The sequence below is a fragment of the Prionailurus bengalensis genome, chromosome D3 (assembly GCF_016509475.1).
Source record: "Prionailurus bengalensis isolate Pbe53 chromosome D3, Fcat_Pben_1.1_paternal_pri, whole genome shotgun sequence".
NCBI classification, from domain to species: domain Eukaryota; kingdom Metazoa; phylum Chordata; class Mammalia; order Carnivora; family Felidae; genus Prionailurus; species Prionailurus bengalensis.
The window spans coordinates 15,968,352-15,987,784 of NC_057356.1; the positions used below are offsets into that span (position 1 = coordinate 15,968,352).

Here is a 19,433-nt window from a genome sequence, read left to right on the forward strand (position 1 = left end):
GAAGACGACAAACAAGCAAAGACAAAAAAGAGAGAGACAAACCATGAAACAGACTATTTAAGTATGAAAGACAAACTGATGGTAACTAGAGGGGAGGTAAGTGAGGGGATGGGAGAAATAGGGGATGGGGATTAAAGAATACACATATCACAATTTAAAAAAAGACATGCTAGGAGCGCCTGGGTGGCTCAGTCGGTTGAGCGTACAACTTCAGTTCAGGTAATGATCTCACAGCTCATGAGTTCAAGCCCCGCATTGGGCTCTGTGCTGACAGCTCAGAGCCTGGAGCCTGCTTCAGATTCTGTCTTCCTCTCTCTCTGCCCCTCCCCTGCTCATGCTTTGTCTCTGTCTCAAAAATAAATAAAAACGTCAAATAAAAATTTAAAAAAAGACATGTTTTAACATATCTTGAAATCAAGACATGACATCTAGACACATAGATAGCTTTTTGACAAAGGTGTCAAGAAAATGTAGTGAGGAAAAGAGAGTCTTCTCAATAGATGGTACTGGAGTAACAGAATAGCTCTATGGAAAAAAGTGAACCTCTGCTCTCCTGCCATACGTAAAAATTAACTCGAAAGACATCCTAGACCTACAAATAAAAGCTAAAACTAGAAAACTTCTAGGAGAAAACAGAAAATACTATCTTTGACTTTAGGATAAGCATAATTTTCTTTTTTTATAGATATAATTTATTGTCAAAGTGGTTTCCATACAACACCCAGTGCTCATCCCAACAGGTGCCCTCCTCAATGCCCATCACCCACCTCCCATCCCCCCCACCCCCCATCAACCCTCAGTTTGTTCTCAGTATCCAAGAGCCTCTTATGGTTTGCCTCCCTCCCTCTCTGTAACTTTTTCTTTTCCCCTTCCCCTCCCCCATGGTCTTCTGTTAAGTTTCTCAAGATCCACATATAAGCTAAAACATACAGTATCTTTCTCTGACTGACTTATTTCACTTAACACAATACCCTCCAGTTCCATCCACGTTGCTGCAAATGGCCAGATTTCATTCTTTCTCATTGCCAAGTAGTATTCCATTGTATATATAAACCACATCTCCTTTATCCATTCATCAGTTGATGGACATTTAGGCTCTTTCCATAATTTGGCTATTGTTTAAAGTGCTGCTATAAACATTGGGGGTACATGTGCCCCTATGCATCAGCACTCCTGTATCCCTTGGGTAAATTCCTAGCAGAAGCATAATTTTCTTAAATAGGACACAGAAAACATAATCCATTTTAAAAACTGATAAATTTAACTTCCCCAAAATTAAGAGCATTTGCTCTTTGAAAGATACTGTTTGAAAAGACAAGGCAAGCTATAGAGTGGGTGAAAGATTCACCATCCATACATCTGGCAAAGGGTTATTATCAAGAATTCCTTAAAAATTTTCCTTGGGGGGTGGGGGAGTATCTGGGCAGCTTAGTTGGTTGATCCAGAGCTTCTGACTCTTGATTTCAGCTCAGGTTGTGATCCAGCGGCATGGGATAGAGCCCAGTGCTAGGCTCTGCACTAAATGTGGAACCTGCTTAAGATTCTCTCTGTCTCTCTCTCTCTGCCCTTCTCCCCTGCAGGCATATGTGTTCACTCTCTCTCCCATTAAAAAAAACAAAAAACAACTTTACTTGGAAGTAACTACCCAAAAGATTTGAATTTACACTTCCCAAAGGAAGATATATGAATGACAAATATATGGAAAGATGTTTATCATCACTCATTAAAGAAACGTAAATTAAAACCACAATGTGATACTGTAATATATGCACTAGAAAGGCAAAACAATACTAAGTGTTATGGGGTCAGAACCGCCACACGAAGACTTGGACACAATTTTTCATAGATTTATGTATAATAACTAAAAAAATGGCAAGTATTCAAAGGTTCATTAACAGGTGAATGGATAAATGATGGTATACCCATACAATGAATTACAGCTTAGCAATAAAAAGCAATGAACGGCTAATACATTCGTCAACATCAATAAATCACATAAGCATGTTCAACTAAACTAAAGAATCCAGATACAAGAGTATACAGAGTATAACTCCACTTCTATGAGATTCTAGGAAAAAAACAAAAACAAAACAAAAACAAAAAAACTATCTATAGTGACAAAAAGCAAGTCACCGGGTACCTGGGGCCAGACCCGGAAGGTATGGACTAGAAGGGGGATGAAGAACTTTTTTAGATGATGAAAATGTTTTATATTTTCATTGCAGTGAGGATTAACCAGGCATTTACATTAAAACAATTATATATATAATTATATGTATGTATATATAGAGAGAGCAAACTTAGGTTAAGCCCTTGGTCACATGCTTACAAAGTGCACACCACAACCAGGGATCCTAGCCACATTCTGGACAATAAATATCATTCTTTGTTTCATAATGGTTTCAAGTGTCAGTAAAATCTGCCTCAAACTCAGTGTCAGCCAGATGTCTGTGCTCAGAAATCTATCTGTGAGGTACAGACTGGGAAGCTGGAAATGTTCTCATGTCGTTTACAAGTGAGAAAGAGGGGACTGAATCAGGATCCCGGCATGCTATTCCAAGCCTTGTCACTGACTCACCATGTAACCTTGGACCAAAGTATTGAGCTGTCAGAGCCAGCTCTCCTTCCTCGGAAGGAAAATAGGACAGGCGAGATCATTGATTATTTCTGTTCTGTTTCCAACATGTGCCTAAAGCAGGGACATTGCCTATTCATTCCAGATAAAAGACCATCATTCTCTACTTGACCACCAGGTAGATTTTTAAATTTGTATTATAGTGTTCTTAATGCTGCCTTTGGTGAGCCTTCCACTCAGGATATATTGAGATATAACTAATTTTATTTTAAAAACCTTTATTGCGGTACAATACACATAAAATTTACCATTTTGGGGCGCCTGGGTGGCACAGTCGGTTAAGCGTCCGACTTCAGCCAGGTCACGATCTCACGGTCCGTGAGTTCGAGCCCCGCGTCAGGCTCTGGGCTGATGGCTCAGAGCCTGGAGCCTGTTTCCGATTCTGTGTCTCCCTCTCTCTCTGCCCCTCCCCCGTTCATGCTCTGTCTCTCTCTGTCCCAAAAATAAATAAACGTTGAAAAAAAAAAAATTAAAAAAAAAATTTACCATTTTAACCATTTGTAACTGTATAGTTCAGTGGCACTAAGGACATTCACGTTGTTATGCAACCCTTGCCAGCATCCGCCTCCAGACCTCTCCCAAACTCCCACCCATGTTTTTTAAAGTATCATTCTGTAAGGTATTTTATTCTCACCTGCAAAATTTTCAGCACATTTTCCCAAGTTGATAGTTTAGCAATATTATTTCTCTCAGCACAGTCCCTTGAGAGGTCTATAATAAAACCTCAACTAATGAGAACAGGTAATCTGGTTAACTGAACTATCTGGCTCACTATGGGTTAAACAAAACCATCTTGGAATCTCATTTCTCATTAAATATCTTTACAAAGCATGTATGTCCTGGTTGGTCAATTCTAATGAACAAAACAGAGTCGTCAGTGATCCAACATATAGGGCTTTGGTTGGGATCAGGACATCATCAGCAACTTAAATAGACATTTTCAGAATTCTGTTAAAAGGTCCAGGAAATAATGTAAGGGATGGGTTCAGAAGATCAATTTGAGCTTTTCATTCTATGTCTCAAAGGCAGGACATAATTTTTTTTTTTTTAATGGAGTTAAATGAATGTTCAAAAGTCTTCATGAAATTTGGCACTCAACACAATCTGGTCAAGTCTCTGCCCTGTGCATGAAGCTAATTTGCATGGATGTTCTACCAGCCTGAAAACTTAATATACTTTAGATATTAACTCTAAAAGAACAATTTAACTCAATATTCAGTCACCTGTATATTTAATAAGCTTCCATTGGGCACATACTCTTCTGTGCTCTATGTTCTATTAAGCACTATGTGGGAGGACACAAGTGACAAAGACCGTCTAGCCTTTGTTACACATTCTTTGAGCCTGTTAAATACCTTCAAAAAGGTATTAAGTGACCACCTTACTTCTCCTTGAAAATTCCAACTTCAAAGATTGAACATCTAATATGGATCTGACCATCTAAACACAACAAATTTTCATCTTCAAAAGTCCACCTGGCTCCATTTCCCAGGTGTTTCACACTCACCTCTTCCAGAAGCCTCTGTTTGAGCTCCCGTTCAGTCTCCAGTTTCTGCTGTAAACTTCGGGCGTTCATTTCAAGCATGGCATGTTTCTTCTCCAGATCATTGAGCTGGGCATTTGGAAAAATTGGCCACGAGATCATATTTTAGAAATGCTAGATGCTAATGACTTTTGAAAATTTCCATAAAGCTTCACATGTAAAGAATCAAGTTCTGAAGATCAGAATGTAAATGTTGTTTTCTAAAAGTATAGTATCACAAAAGTCCATGTTGCAGATAAGCCTTGTACAGGGATGGGATTATTGCTAAGGGATGCATAAATAACTATGACAAGTTCGAGGACAAGGATGATCACCTTGGCTGAATTTAATTAAACTATCAAATGCTGAATACTTACTATTGCACAGCATCATATCGGACTCTTGTGATGAAAGAATGGACAAAGTCTCTCAAGAATCCTACAAAAAGTCACAAAGTGGGAGACTGACCATAACTAGACCTAGACACAATGACTGCTTTGTCACATGATATTTTCAGTAAGAGAGGTATGCAGAAGAATTATTCTTCCTGAATTACAGTCATCAAGAAAAGACTGTATTGGGGCGCCTGGGTGGCTCAGTCGGTTGAGCATCCGACTTCGGCTCAGGTCATGATCTCGCAGTTCGTGAATTTGAGCCGTGCGTCAGGCTCTGTGCTGACAGCTCAGAGCCTGGAGTCTGCTTCAGATTCTGTGTCTCCCTCTCTCTCTACCCCTTCCCTGCTCATGCTCTGTCTCTCTCTGTGTCTCAAAAATGAATAAACATTAAAAAAATTAAAAAAAAAAAAGAAAAGAAAAGATTGTATTGGGGCATCTAGGTGGCTCAGTAGGTTAGGCATACAACTTTGGCTCAGGTCATGATCTCACAGTTCATGAGTTCGAGCCCTGCATCAGGCTCTGTGCTGACAGCTCGGAGCCTTGAGCCTGCTTCAGATTCTGTGTCTCCCTCTCTCTCTCTGCCCCTCCCGCACTCACAGTCTCTGTCTCTCTCTCTCTCAAAAAGAAATAACATTAAAAAAAATTTTTTTTAATAATAAAAGATCATATCAATGTCTGGGGTCATAAAGGATGGGTAAACTTTGCTACAGAGTCCTCTAGGAACAGTTAAATAGAAAAAAATATTCAAGTTAAACACAAAAAGGTTCATTTACCGCTAAATACTACATTTTGTTTCCTCACGGGTTAAAAAAAAAAAGTAAGCCAGTATCGAGGAACTCCAGAGTGTTCCTGAGGGGCAAGCTCTAGCCTTGAATCCAATCATTTTATTTCTATGAAATTTTATTTCTATAAGAAAATAATCATGGATATCCACAAATTTTATGTTCATTATAGTGTTATGTATAATGGCAAAAGGCTGAAAGAAGCTCAAAGTTCCCACACAAGTGGAATGATTTAAAAAGGTATCTTTGTCGAAAAATCTATACACAATGGGGCGCCTGGGTGGCTCAGTCGGTTGAGCGTCCGACTTCGCTCAGGTCACGATCTCATGGTCCGTGAGTTCGAGCCCCGCATCGGGCTCTGTGCTGACAGCTCAGAGCCTGGAGCCTGCTTCAGATTCTGTGTCCCCCTCTCTCTCTGGCCCTCCCCCCATTCATGCTCTGTCTCTGTCTCAAAAATAAATAAATGTTAAAAAATATTTAAAAAAAAAATCTATACACTGAAAACTATAGAAAGCTTATGAAAGAAATTGAAGAAGGCACAAAAAAATGAAAAAAGATTCCATGCTCCTGGACAGGAAGAACAAATATTGTTAAAATGTTGATACTACCCAAAGCAATCTACATATTCAATGCAACCCCTATCAAAATAACACCAGCATTCTTCACAGAGCTAGAACAAACAATCCTAAAACCTGTGTGGAACCAGAAAAGACCCCGAATAACCAGAGCAATCTTGAAGAAAACCAAAGCAGGAGGCATCACAATCCCAGACTTCAAGCTACACTACAAAGCTGTAATCATCAAGACAGTATGGTACTGGCACAGGAACAGACACTCAGATCAATGGAACAGAATAGAGCACCCAGAAATGGACCCACAAACATATGGCCAACTACTCTTTGACAAAGCAGGAAAGAATAGCCAATGGAATAAAGGCAGTCTCTTCAGCAGGTGGTGCTGGGAAAACTGGACAGCGACATGCAGAAGAATGAACCTGGACCATTTCTCACACCAGACACAAAAATAAACTCAAAATGGATGAAAGAGCTAAACATAAGACAGGAAGCCATCAAAATCCTAGAGGAGAAAGCAGGCAAAACCTCTTTGACCTTGGCCGCAGCAACTTCTTACTCAACACGTCTCCAGAGGTAAGGGAAACAAAAGCAAAAATGAACCCTTTGTACCTCATCAAAATAAAAAACTTCTGCACAGTGAAGGAAACAATCAGCAAAACTAAAAGGCGACTGACAGAATGGGAGAAGATATTTGCAAACGACATATCAGATAAAGGGTTAGTATCCAAAATCTATAAAGAACTTATCAAACTCCACACCCAAAAAACAAAGTCCAGTGAAGAAATGGGCAAAAGACATCAATAGACACTTCTCCAAAGAAGACATCCAGATGGCCAACTGACACATGAAAAACTGCCCATCACTCATCATCAGGGAAATACAAATCAAAACAACAATGAGATAGCACCTCACACCTGTCAGAGTGGCTAACATTAACAACTCAGGCAACGACAGATGTTGATGAGGATGCGGTGAAAGAGGATCTCTTTTGCATTGTTGGTGGGAATGCAAGCTGGTGCAGCCACTCTGGAAAACAGTATGGAGGTTCCTCAAAAATTAAAAATAGAACTACCCTACATCCCAGCAATTGCACTACTAGGTATTTATCCAATGGATACAGGTGTGCTGTTTCAAAGGGACACATGCACCCCCATGTTTATAGCAGCACTATCAATAGTTGCCAAAGTATGGAAGGAGCCCAAATGTCCATCGATGGATGAATGGATAAAGAAGATGTGGTATATATATATATATATATATACACATACACACACACAGACACACACACACACACAATGGAGTATTACTCGACAATAAAAAAGAATGAAATCTTTCCATTTGCAACTATGTGGGTGGAACTAGAGGATATTATGCTAAGCAAAATCAGTCAGAGAAAGACATCCTCACTCATATGAGGATTTTAAGATACAAAACAGATGAATATAAGGGAAGGGAAGCAAAAACAATATAAAAACAGGGAGGGGGACAAAACATAAGAGACTCTTAAATATGGAGAACAGAGGGTTGTTGGAGGGATCGTGGGGGGGGGGGGGAGGATGGGCAAATGGGTAAGGGTCACTAAGGAATCTACTCCTGAAATCATTTTTTACTATATGCTAACTTGGATGTAAGTGAAAAAATAAATTAAAAAAAAAAGGTAACTCTGTGTTGTTGTTTAGGGGTTTTTTTGAACTACATGTTCAAAAACATTCAGTAACTCAGGAAAAGCCCCTAGTTATAGGTTTGGTTTTTTTTAAAAAAAAAAGATGCAAAGCTGCTTACATAGTAAGAATCTAAATTTGTAAAAACATATGTATGCATAAACATATTATGCAAGGGAAAAGCCACAAATAAATTCACCAATAGAACAGTGGTTCTCTTGCCAGTCATTTTCTCCTTTACTTTTCTATGGTTTCTAGATCTGCCACAATGACCTCAAATCGTTATTTTTATAATCACAAAATAACAAAGAGTTATACAGAATACAAATTTTAGATTACTGCTTTGAGTGTGTGTGTGTGTGTGTGTGTGTGTGTGTGTGTGTGACAGAGAGAGAGAGAGAGAGAGAGAGAGAGAGAGAGACAGAGAAAGCGCACATGTGAGAGCCTGGGTATATACATGAAATCTCTTTGATTGTCACTTTTGTTATCTGTAACATTGGGGCATCTATTCAAAATCTGTTTCAAGACTTAGATAAATCTCCAGAACACTGGTACCTCACTCTGTGAACATTAATATGGCGTGCTAAATGGACAGGACATGTGTATTTCCAGTGTGAAAATACTGTGTGCCAGTGTGGCCGTCAGAGCCTATCGTGTCCCTGGACTCGGAGCACAGAAAGGCCCAGCTGCCTGTTACCGCAACAATGGAAGGAGCATTCGTTCTTGTCACTGAGCACTTTCCGATGCTTGATATTAAATCCAGCAATCAATCCACAACTTAAATCCAGAAACCAGTTGCCAGAAAACAAGAGTTGTGTGCCCAGATCAAAATCTGGACCTCAGGGGGCCCAGACAGGCAGATGTTCAAGAAGTCACTGGCCGACTGTGACACCCCAGTCCCCGCCACACCTCCCAAGCTATCGCCAACCAAGGATGTCCAATGGTGGACCATAACCCCAAGGCTTTACAGGACTGAGTGAATTTATGTTTGTGAAATATGTGGACCACGGACTGCACCTGAATTTGTGTCGAGCACACCTTCTAAAAGATGGAGATGAAATCTTTCTCCTAAAAGGAAAGGGATGGGCACTGACCTTGTCAGAGAGGCTCTCGGCTTTCAGCTTCTGCTCTTTGAGGGCCTGCTGCAGAGCGAGAATCTCAGCCTTGTGCTCCTTCACCGCCAGCTCCACCACCTGGCGGGACTCAGTGATCCGCTGATCAGCCCTCGCCCTGCCGGAAAAGCACAGGCCTGTTTCAGAAGCCCCACCATCACTAAGCTCCACCATCACCATCTAGAAAAAGGAAGGGGGCCCATCTCTAATCCCAATAAGCAACCGAACAGGCTGCAGGCTGGATAGATGCCTAATCCCGATTCCAAGTTCCAAATTCTGTCTTGCTTTCTCACTGCTTACAGAGCGAAGATTTGACCCATTTTAGGTCTTGGGTAAAAATACTCTTAATAGGTAAAGTTCCTGTTAGTACTCACTTGGAGGCTGAAGGGGAAATTTTTCCAAAAGCTCAACGGGACTGATAGGATAGCAAGACTGGCACAGCCTCCCATGGGACTGGAAATGAAATGAGGTCCCACCGAAGGACCAGGGAGGGCGCAGAGGACCACGGGAGACCCAATGGAGCAAACATTTCCTCTCCTTAAAGCATATGCAGTAAATTAATTGTTTTGGGTGCTTATTAGGGAAACTCAAATATGATTAATATATCTGTAAATAAGGTTAGAGAATAGAAAAACTAGAAGAAAACTAGAAAAATTGCTTCCTTTCCCTATTTTAGGTCTTGTGTTTTGCTACTTCCATATCTGGGCTTCTACAGTCTCCTCCACTGGCCAGCACTCTCCTCCCCTTCCCTGCAAACCCCAATCTTACTCAGCCTTCAAGGATTAAACTCAAAAGGCCATGCCCTCCATAAAACCTTGCTCAATTACTCCTGTTGCAAGGAAGTTCTCCTTGCTCTGTATTCCAGAGCATAAGCACACTGCTCTCCTGGAACGCCCTGCTCTCTATTTTGAGGTGGTAAATATCTGAATGCATAATTCATCTTCTCTGCGAAACTTGCCTCTTGAGGACAAGAATTAAGAATTCTCTTCACTCATCTCTGTATCCCATGTAACATCAAAATGGGGAAGGGGGGGGGGGAGGAAAAACCAAGATCTTTCACAAGTGCCCCCGAAAGTATACATGAAATGTCTTTCTGAGCCCAGCCTGTAATTATACCTTCCATGAGTAGTTGTGTGTTTCCTGATGCTGAAGCCAGCTCCTGACCCTCAAAATTATCTCTGAGGGGGGCGCCTGGGTGGCGCAGTCGGTTAAGCATCCGACTTCAGCTCAGGTCACGATCTCATGGTCCGTGAGTTCGAGCCCCGCGTCGGGCTCTGGGCTGATGGCTCAGAGCCTGGAGCCTGTTTCCGATTCTGTGTCTCCCTCTCTCTCTGCCCCTCCCCCGTTCATGCTCTGTCTCTCTCTCTGTCCCAAAAATAAATAAACGTTGAAAAAAAAAATTAAAAAAAAAATTATCTCTGAGGGACTCTAGAAACAGCTCCGATAAGAGCTTCACTTGAAGGTAAGAGCGGGGGCGGGGTGGGGGGTGGTGGTGTCTGCGTGAAAGCAACCAGAATGTACCATGAGGGCTCAGGGTAAACAAGAATAGGAGGTCTTAAACCAGCAGCCCCTCACAGCAGCAAATACCCTGAGAGGAAGGATGTCGAAAAACTTGAGTATTTCTACCAGTGCCTCTTGAAACTTAAGGGTCTCATCTTTTGCCTCTAATCTTTTCTGGTTTGACTGACTTGGCATAGATTAAACATCCAACACATTTGGTTGAATCTAGTATGGTCCAGTAAATGTGGGAAAATACCAAAAGGAGTCTGATGGAGTCCAACTAAATGAGTGACATTTCCATGCCTACTGTATCTTGCTTAAGGAGCTCAGAGGGTCCCAGGAAAGTCAGTTTCAGAGGAAGGTGACACTAGTGAAGGACGGACACAATTCCGTTGTGCAGACATGACATCATGGGGCTAACTCTAGCCAGCACACTGTGCCTCTGTGCATGCTGGAAAATGGGACCTATTCCTCAAGACCATTTATTTCTATCTGTTGGTAAACTATCATAATATGCCCATTTTGTTAGACCAAAACACTTTCCTGCCAAGAGCTGTAACACTGTCATAAGCAATCTTCACATCTACAATGTCTTCAGTGTGGATGGCACCCCCTAGGGCTAAGAAGTATACGACCTGCAGGATCATAGCCCCAGCAGAAAGGGGATTCTACGCCAGGGGACTATGGAAGCGAAAGTGGCAGAGAAAAGATACTATTTGAACTTATTATGATTATTAATATTATTATTATTATTTATTATTATTATATTTCCTACCAAAAAACAAAAAAAATTATTCTTGTAGGGGCACCTGGGTGGTTCAGTCTGTGGGGCATCCGACTTCAGCTCAGATCATGACCTTGTGGTCTGTAGGTTGGAGCCCCGCTTCGGGCTCTGTGCTGACAGCTCGGAGCCTGGAGCCTGCTTCGGATTCTGTGTCTCCCTCTCTCTCTGCCCCTCCCCTGCTCACATTTAGTCTCTCTCTTTCTCAAAAATAAGTAAATATTAAAAAAAAAGGTTTAACTATTCTTGTAGAGAAGCTGTTCGCAGCCAAGGGTGATTTTGCCCCTCGGGAGACACTGGACAATGTCTGGAGACGTTTTAGGTGTCACAATTTGAGGAAGGGGTTGCTACTGGCACGTGGTGGGTAAAACCAGGGATGAGGCTCCCATTTGACAACATGCAGGACGGCCCCCACAACAAAAGATTATCTGGGCCAAACGGTCAATGGTGCCAAGACTGAGTAACCCTAGTATAGATGGGTGACTAGCTTTACCCATGAGCGGGATTAAAATGGTCATAGTCTTGCCACGTGGTCACAAGGATAACAAACCTGAGGAAGAAGTTTCTGCAAAGAGAGGACTGAGATATTTGCCTTGCTCTGACTTGTAGGCCTCTACACAGAGTAAAAGGACACCAGCTACTAGTTACTACCCCAGAATCCAAGTGACACTGACCATACTTACCACTAGGATGACCCACCCACCCTGGGTTGTCCAAGGGTCTCCCAGCTTTAACACGGAAAGTCTTGTATCCTAGAAACTTCGCTCAGTCCTGAGCAAGCTGGGACCGGTGGGCACCCTGTTCGCAATGCTCAGGTGGTCCTGGTGAAGCTGCCGGTCACTGGCTTTCTACAAACAGGAAGTCCCACCTGCTCTGCTTCTCGGTGTCCAGCATCCTCTGTAACTCTCGAACCCGACACTCAAACTGGGACTTCTCGTCACCAAGGACACTCCTCCACGCCTCCCACTGACGCTCTTTTTCCAGCAGTTCGTCGTTTAGGGCCTCCAGGTCCATGACCTGTTCTTCCAGCATCGTGCAAGTGGTCTTCAGAGCCTCCATCGTCTGCAAATCAGTACCACTCAGTTGTGCCTTGTATCAAATGAGGATTTCCTGGATGTTACTTTTGTTGGATCAGTGTCAGAAAAAGCACAAGTTTCTAACTATAGTCTGAAAATACAGTTTATCTTTTTCTTCTACAAACCAAGGGGACAAGAATGGATAAAGGGCCATTTCTGCCACCATGTTAACGGCAGAACCCAAAGCAAGCCAGAGGGAAGAGACCACACTTCCAAGTGGTCCAGGGCACCTGGGAGGCTTCAGGTCATGATCCCAGTGGGGTCGTGGGAATCGAGTCCCATGTCGGGCTCTGCACTGAGCATGGAGCCTCCTTAAGATTCTCTTTCTCTTTCTCTCTCTCTCTCCCTGTATCTCCGCCCCCCTCCCCCCCCTCTAAAAAATCTTTAAAAAATAAAGTCATGTGGCTCACACGGGTGTCCCAAAACATTTTATTTTGCTTTTACTTTTTTTTAAATCAAAATTAAGAAGAACGACCCACTTTTAAAAGCCACATTTCCAAACCCCCCAAGCCCTCAAAACATAGACATGACTATGAAAAAGAGCCCTCATCTAATGGACAAGGCTCAGTCTTAGATCCGTTGGGAGAGGTGTACCAGGTGCCTGCTCTAAATTCTAAAGGGATCGGGGTGCCTGGGTGGCTCAGTCGGTTAATCGGCCGACGTCAGCTCAGGTCATGATCTCACGGTTCGTGAGTTCGAGCCCCGCGTTGTGCTCTGTGCTGACAGCTCAGAGCCCGGAGCCTGCTTTGGATTCTGTGTCTCCCTCTCTCTGCGCCCCTCCCCTGCTCGCGCTCTGTCTCTCAAAACTGAATAAAAGTTAAAAAAAAATAAACAAAATGTAAAGGGATCAAAGGGTGTCAGGGATCTCTGACACTATTTACTGTCCTCACTTGCTTCTGGCTGGTGAGCTGCATCTCTCTCTCCGTAATCTCGCGGCGGAGATGGTCCACTTCACTTCGTAGCTGTACTATCTCATCGTTGGCGCCAGAAGCCTCGTCGAGTTGTTTGGACAAGTAGAAATTTTGGTTGTTGAGCTCAGCGTTGTCCTCGGTCAGCTGGTTTAGCTGCTCCTCCAGGTCTGTGATTACCTAAAAGAGGAGAGGAATCCAGTTCTGCATCAAGCAAGTGGATTTAAAATGAGAAGCTGCTTCTAGAGCCAATGACTTTAGAGCCTACGTGACACTGGCAGTCCACGGGCCACTCCTGTTTGCTTCTCCAGGCCCGGCAGCCAAGGCCACGCCCGCCCACTTAGCACTGACACACACGTGCCGTGGGGGAAAACGAAAAGTCTCTGATTCTTTCTAACTCAGGATCCATCTGGAAGATGTGGCTAAAGTGAATCAAGCAAGAGTGACTGCCATATGGAAGGGGCTAAACTTTAAATGAGATCAGGTTCACGGACAATAATACGATGTGGAACATGTGAGCCGAGGAAAGGCATCGAACAGACTGGTATCACAGTCAGCTAATTAAACTACAATGGCCCCGGCACCATCCACAGGACACCGGAACCGGAGATAGTCTGAGAAAGCAAAATAAGTTCTTATCAAGGAGGACTGACCCCGGAGGACACCAAGAGTTATTTTAATATCTCGGCAATAAATTTAATTTCATGCAACAAAAGAAAAAAAATTTAAGGGAAGCTCAGAATAATCCTGAAAATAGTGTACTGTGGCATCACTTGAATGGTTTTTATTATACAGTTAGCTATCAGAAAATGGGAAGGCATGTATATGAAATTGTCCTTTTATTGAGAGATTTAATCTGGCTTTGCTAAGTTATTTCCCTGCTCGATGGCAGAATGACTTCGAGTTCAGTGCATTCAGCGTTTCCTATTCTCTTTGCTGAGGTTCAGTATCAGCACTTGCAGAGCTTTTATATCCAATACTTTCAAAGTTTAAGGGCAATTTTCTAATAATGGTTGGGATGAGGCACAGAGGCAGTAAATTAAATTTTACGTAACAAAAAGAAGTAAATTAAAAGGAAATGCCTTGAAGCCTACGGTTTATTAATTGTTTCCAATTTTCAAACCTAGAGTAGACTTAGTTTATGAAATGTTGCCACTGTTTCCATGACTAATTCCCTATTTTAACCCCCTTTGATTATCAATTTAAAAAAATCTTCCCAGGCACATAGAATTAAAGAACATCAATTAAGCACATTTGTTCGATGCGGCTCAGAAAACAGAGCTTTTCATTTTGTTAACCGAGCTGATAAGCTTTTAATGTAGTAAGTGGTCTAGTAATTTGTATTTTAATGTCAAAAGCCCTGTTAATTCCTACTGTACTGGTTTGAGGTGCGCTGTCAGCTACAAGACGGGGAATAAAGGTTATCTGGTTGGATCCTTAGCTACAGCTCCTTCTTTATCGGGGGAAGAAAATAGGAAAACACTACAAGTTTGTCATCCCTAGTAGGCAGTCATGCCTCAAAAGGATCCCTGGATCACCCTTTTGGTGACATGGTTAAATCTCCTAAAACCAGAAACAATGAATAAACAATGCCCAATAGTTCCACTGGCCTCCGTCTTACATGTAGTAAAACCCATTTCTTAAGACAGTTTTCATCCTAGACTGCAAATATCTCCATTTAACTACTGTGCTGCCTTCTTATTTCCCTCCCCTCCCCCCAAAACGGAGGTAAGCCGACCTAAAACTATACTATCAAATGGAGCCTGGAACCACAAATACAGCCATTTTGAACTTTGTGGGAGGGTTGGTGTCTCCATCCATGATACAGAAGTCAATACCATATTTACTACCTCCCCTGTTTCTATTTTTTTTAATGTTTATTTTTGAGACAGAGAGAGACAGAGCATGAATGGGGGAGGGGCAGAGGGAGAGGGAGACAGAGAATCCAAAGCAGGCTCCAGGCTCTGAGCTGGCAGCACGGAGCCCGATGTGGGACTTGAACTCATAAACCGCGAGATCATGACCTGAGCCAAAGATGGGCACTTAACCGACTGAGCCACACAAGCACCCCCAATGTTCTGGATTTCTGGCATACTATTCTACCTTACTGTGGCCTACAAAATTCAGGGGATAAAAAGTAATGCCCAAGACAGTGCTTCATTTTAATGGTTATAGCGGTGCCTCTTGCAGAGCATAGAGACCCCAGAAAATCTGTCGACACAAGAATATATACGTTGCCCAAATAACTTAACTTGCCACTTGAGAACATACCTAAGCCTTTGGGTTCCCACTCCCTTTCTCTGACTTATGGGAAAAACTGCGATTTATTATTAGCCCGTTTCTGCTACCTCTTCTTTCAAAATAGGTTACAAAGTGCTAAAGAAGAAATCTTTGAAAAGCTCAATGAAGGGCCAAGATTATTACTCTCACTTCAGTGGAGACTGCCCATTGGACTAAGAGGCACTCTTCTATTTCCCTATTGTCATCCAGTTTTCAAGGGGCCTCACAACTCTGATTTCTACTTACAGTTTGTGATTGTTGGTTCTATATTTTACTGTCTCTATTTTGCCTGTTCGTCAAGCTTTTAATGTTATGGAGTGTTATGTGTTTGTGCGAAGCACCCAAACACTCATTTTAGCTCACTCAGACTTTTTATATATTCTTTCCGCCTAAGTCACATGTTTAGCTTGAGACTCTATTTTGAGTTCCTGGAATTGTGGCATTAAGTGATAGTATTAGGGGTGCCTGGGTGGCTCAGTCGGTTAAGCATCCGACTTCGGCTCAGGTCACGATCTCAAGGTTCGTGGGTTCGAGCCCCGTGTTGGGCTCTGCACTGACAGTGCAGAGCCTGCTTGGGATGCTCTCTCTCCCCCTCTCTCTCCCTCTCCCACTGATGCACTCTCTTTGTCTCTCTCAAAATAAATACTTAAAAAAACAATTAAAAAGTATTGTAATAGGCAATCTATGATTCTGAACCAGGTAATGTGCAATGAGAATTCTTAGGTCTACTATGTGTCCCCGGGTGTATTCTTTCCACACCAAGGGCAACATTATCTGTTTACTATAGTATGAGTCTGTTAACCTTCCAACCCCGTGGATACAGGATGAAAAAGAGAAACTGAAGGTTGACTCCACCTTAGCAGTAAGATGAGGGAGACAGCTTCCTCACGCAGGAGCCAGCAGGGCTTTCTTACATGCCTTTTTTTTTGCAAATAAGAGATCACGGTACAGTTCTAAGAGAAACCAAGGGTATAAAAAATGATCTACTCTCAGTGTCCAAAAAAGAAGACAGAGAGTGGGAGAGAGATATCTCTACGTGGGGTTATCTGTTGCTTTTCAAGCAAATCTCACAGTTCTGAACAAGAACTGTTTACTTCTCACACCTAATGCAAAGACCAGCAGGGAGACCATTAATGTTCAACAGCGTGTCAGGGGTGAAGAAACCAGTCAGATAGTGAGCATCAGTCTAAACAGACACGGGGCTAAAGCCCTCCTGGAATGTCTGGTTCTTTCTTGAAGGCAGCTATTTGCATATTATTTATTTTTAATCTTATAGCTGACAGATTGATTCATAATTAAAACTGTGTCATATGTTTGCCCACCAACTCCCCTCCAAAACAGACTTAGGTAGGGTTTTAGGTGCCAGATTGGATCAAATCCTTTTTAAAAATCTCTTCAAAATATAGAAATGGTCTGAGCTGGAAAATCTTACTGTTCATGAGCTTTTTAAAAGATGCTAACTGGGAGCTCCTATCAGTTCAGTTATTATGGGAGTTCCCATTCAGTAACAAAGATGCCATTTCCTCACAGAGGCAACCTGAGACAGCGCCAGTAAGAAAAGAACATCTATCATGCCCTTCAGAAGAGTCTTTAAAGCAGCTGTTGAACCTGAAAAAGTAGAACAGAGATCTACTATTGCTACCAAGTATTGTCCTAAAACGGTGGTTTTTCAAACTTTTTATAGGGGCACAACGTTTCCTGAGCAAAAGATGGTATCGTAAATACAATATAATAAAATAATAATAGTAACCAATACTGGTTAGCATTTTCTACGGACCAGGACCTGTGTTAGCACCGGGATGCATCATCTAATTCCTGCAGGACCCCCATGAGGTAGGCATTAGCACCAAATTTCTGATTCGGTGACTCAGTGTTTCCTAAGTTCTACTGTTTCTGAAATGTGAACATATGTCGGAACTAAGCAGCTGTCTCTGTCCTTGCCAAGCACCCAAAGAGCAGTTATTAAATGACTTGTGCATCTTATCACTGACAGTATATTGGAATGGAGAATACACAATGTCAGCACCATCTCACAGGTAAAGACATGGAGGCCTGGGAGTTTAACATCATATAGGTTACAAAGAGGCCAATTTAGAATATGAACCCAGTCTGCCTGACACCAGACCGCATGGTCTGGATCACTAAACAACCCAGCTTCTCTAGCCTAAGTGTGGGTGGGGGGTCACTCTTTTGGGTTCCCCCTCCCACTGGGAGAGAACCCAAAGGCTCCTCCACAGAATGACGGAAGTAAGTAAATCAAGGATTAGAAGTCACTGCTCCAGAAAAAAGCAAACGTGAATAAGACAATATAAAAGCTATGTAAGTTGAGAAAGTAACAAAATTCAGGGTGCCTGAGTAGCTCAGTCGGTTGAGCCTCCAGCTTCGGTTCAGGTCATGATCTCACTCAGCTCATGATCTCACAGTTCATAGGTTTGAGCCACGGATAGGGTTCTCTGCTGTCAGCACAGAGCCTACTTTGGATCCTCTGTCTTCCTCTCTCTCTGCCCTTCCCATGTTCATGTGTGCTCGCTCTCTCTCTCTCAAGATAGATAAACATTAAAAAAAAAAAAAGAAAGTAGCCAAATTCATTCTACATATTGGCATATTCTAGTAAAAAACAAACCTCTAACTTTAAAAATCTAGGAGAGGGAGGCTTACCAAAGGGCACATGGAAACATTGGAGGGTAATGGATACGCTCATTAATTTGATTGTTTCGCTGGTTTCACAGTTGTGTACATATCTCAAAACTCTTGAGGTTACTGTGCTCCTATTATACCTCAATAAAGCTATAAAAATGTTTTTAAAAAAAGCTTTGTGAAGATGTGGCATCCATGTGCATGTGCGCGTGCGCACACGCACACACACACACTGGAATATCACTCAGCCATGTATAAAGAATGAGATTATGCTATTTTGTGACAACACAGATGGAGCTAGAGGGGATCATGTTAAGTGAAATAAGTCAGACAGAGATAGACACGTACTACATGATTTCACTTACATGAGGAATCTAAAAAACAAGACAAACAAACAAAAAGCAGAAGCAGACCCGTAAGTACAGAGAACTGATGGTTGCCAGAAGGGAGGGTGGTGGAGGGGCGGGTAAAATTGGTGAAGGAGAGTGGGAGATACAGACTTCCAGTTATGGAATGAATAAGTCATGGGGATGAAAAGTACAGCATAGGGAATATAGTTGGTATTATAATAGTGTTGTACGGTGACAGATGGTAACTATACTTGTGGTGAGCTGAGCATAATATATAGAGTTGTTGAATCACTATGCTATAGAGCAAAAACTAATGTAATATTGTGTGTCAACTATACTTCAATTAAAAAAAAAACTGTTATGCCAAAAGACTAAAAAAAGAGAAAACTCCAGATGAAGGATTAACGATGTACACATTTAAAACCTATCCAAGCTTATTTTAGGAAAAAATAGTAATATAAAAAAAAAATCACGGTCATAAAATGATCTATGTTTTATTCAGTGATCATTTACGAGCATGTATGTAATAAAAGCAAATAACCCTTGCATAAAATAAGAAACTGAGACGGTAAGAAACTTAAAAAAAGTGGCGGCACGAGAGTGCAGGAACAGAATGCATCCGCTCCTCAAGGAAGGGAGGCAGAATGGAGGAAGTCGGGGATGCTTTTCAGGCAGGCCCACCCCTGATGCAGCCATTGGCATCAGGAGACACAGACCAAAAATCTATCTGCCGGGTACCTGCTAGAGTCAAACAGAGGCGCATCTCATGACCCACTAGCTGCTCTGCTCTTGGGTATATGCTCATCAGAACAGGTGCCGACAGCCTCCAAGGGACTTACATAACAGTGCTTCTACACAACTGTGTTCCTAACGGCAGTAATCCAAATGACCATCAGCAGGAGAATGGATAAACAAACTTCAGTTCTACGCATCCACTGGCAACGCCACACCATACTAATGAAAGAGAACAAACTCCTGATGGATGCAACAACAGGGATGAACCCCACAGATAACTTAAGACAAAAAAACTAAACCCAAGAGAACACACCCTCTGTGATTCCCTTTGTCTGAAGTTTAAGAACTGGCCAAAGTGATCTCTGGTATCAGAGGACAGAACCGAGGTCACCCTTTGGGGCAAAGGATGATGATAAGAAGAGGGCATGAGGGAGCCTTCTGGGGGTTGAAAATGTTCTGGATCTTGATGCATGTTGTGGTTACA

The 19,433-nt window shown here is 42.2% G+C and overlaps 1 protein-coding gene across 13 annotated transcripts in view; it reads right to left on the reverse strand.

Annotated features, from left to right (window-relative positions):
* The window catches only part of CIT (citron rho-interacting serine/threonine kinase), a 163,165-nt gene that overhangs the window by 29,873 nt on the left and 113,859 nt on the right, over positions 1-19,433 (reverse strand). For 7 of the 13 annotated variants that reach the window (XM_043557742.1, XM_043557741.1, XM_043557740.1 and 4 more), the window contains 4 exons: positions 12,930-13,127; positions 11,832-12,025; positions 8,665-8,800; positions 4,143-4,247 (listed from right to left, as the gene is read on the reverse strand). In XM_043557742.1, the coding sequence (XP_043413677.1) occupies positions 4,143-4,247; positions 8,665-8,800; positions 11,832-12,025; positions 12,930-13,127 (633 nt within the window). Of the gene's footprint in view, positions 1-4,142; positions 4,248-8,664; positions 8,801-11,831; positions 12,053-12,929; positions 13,128-19,433 lie in introns of all 13 variants that reach the window. The other 6 variants (XM_043557730.1, XM_043557739.1, XM_043557737.1 and 3 more) reach the window with 1 other exon arrangement.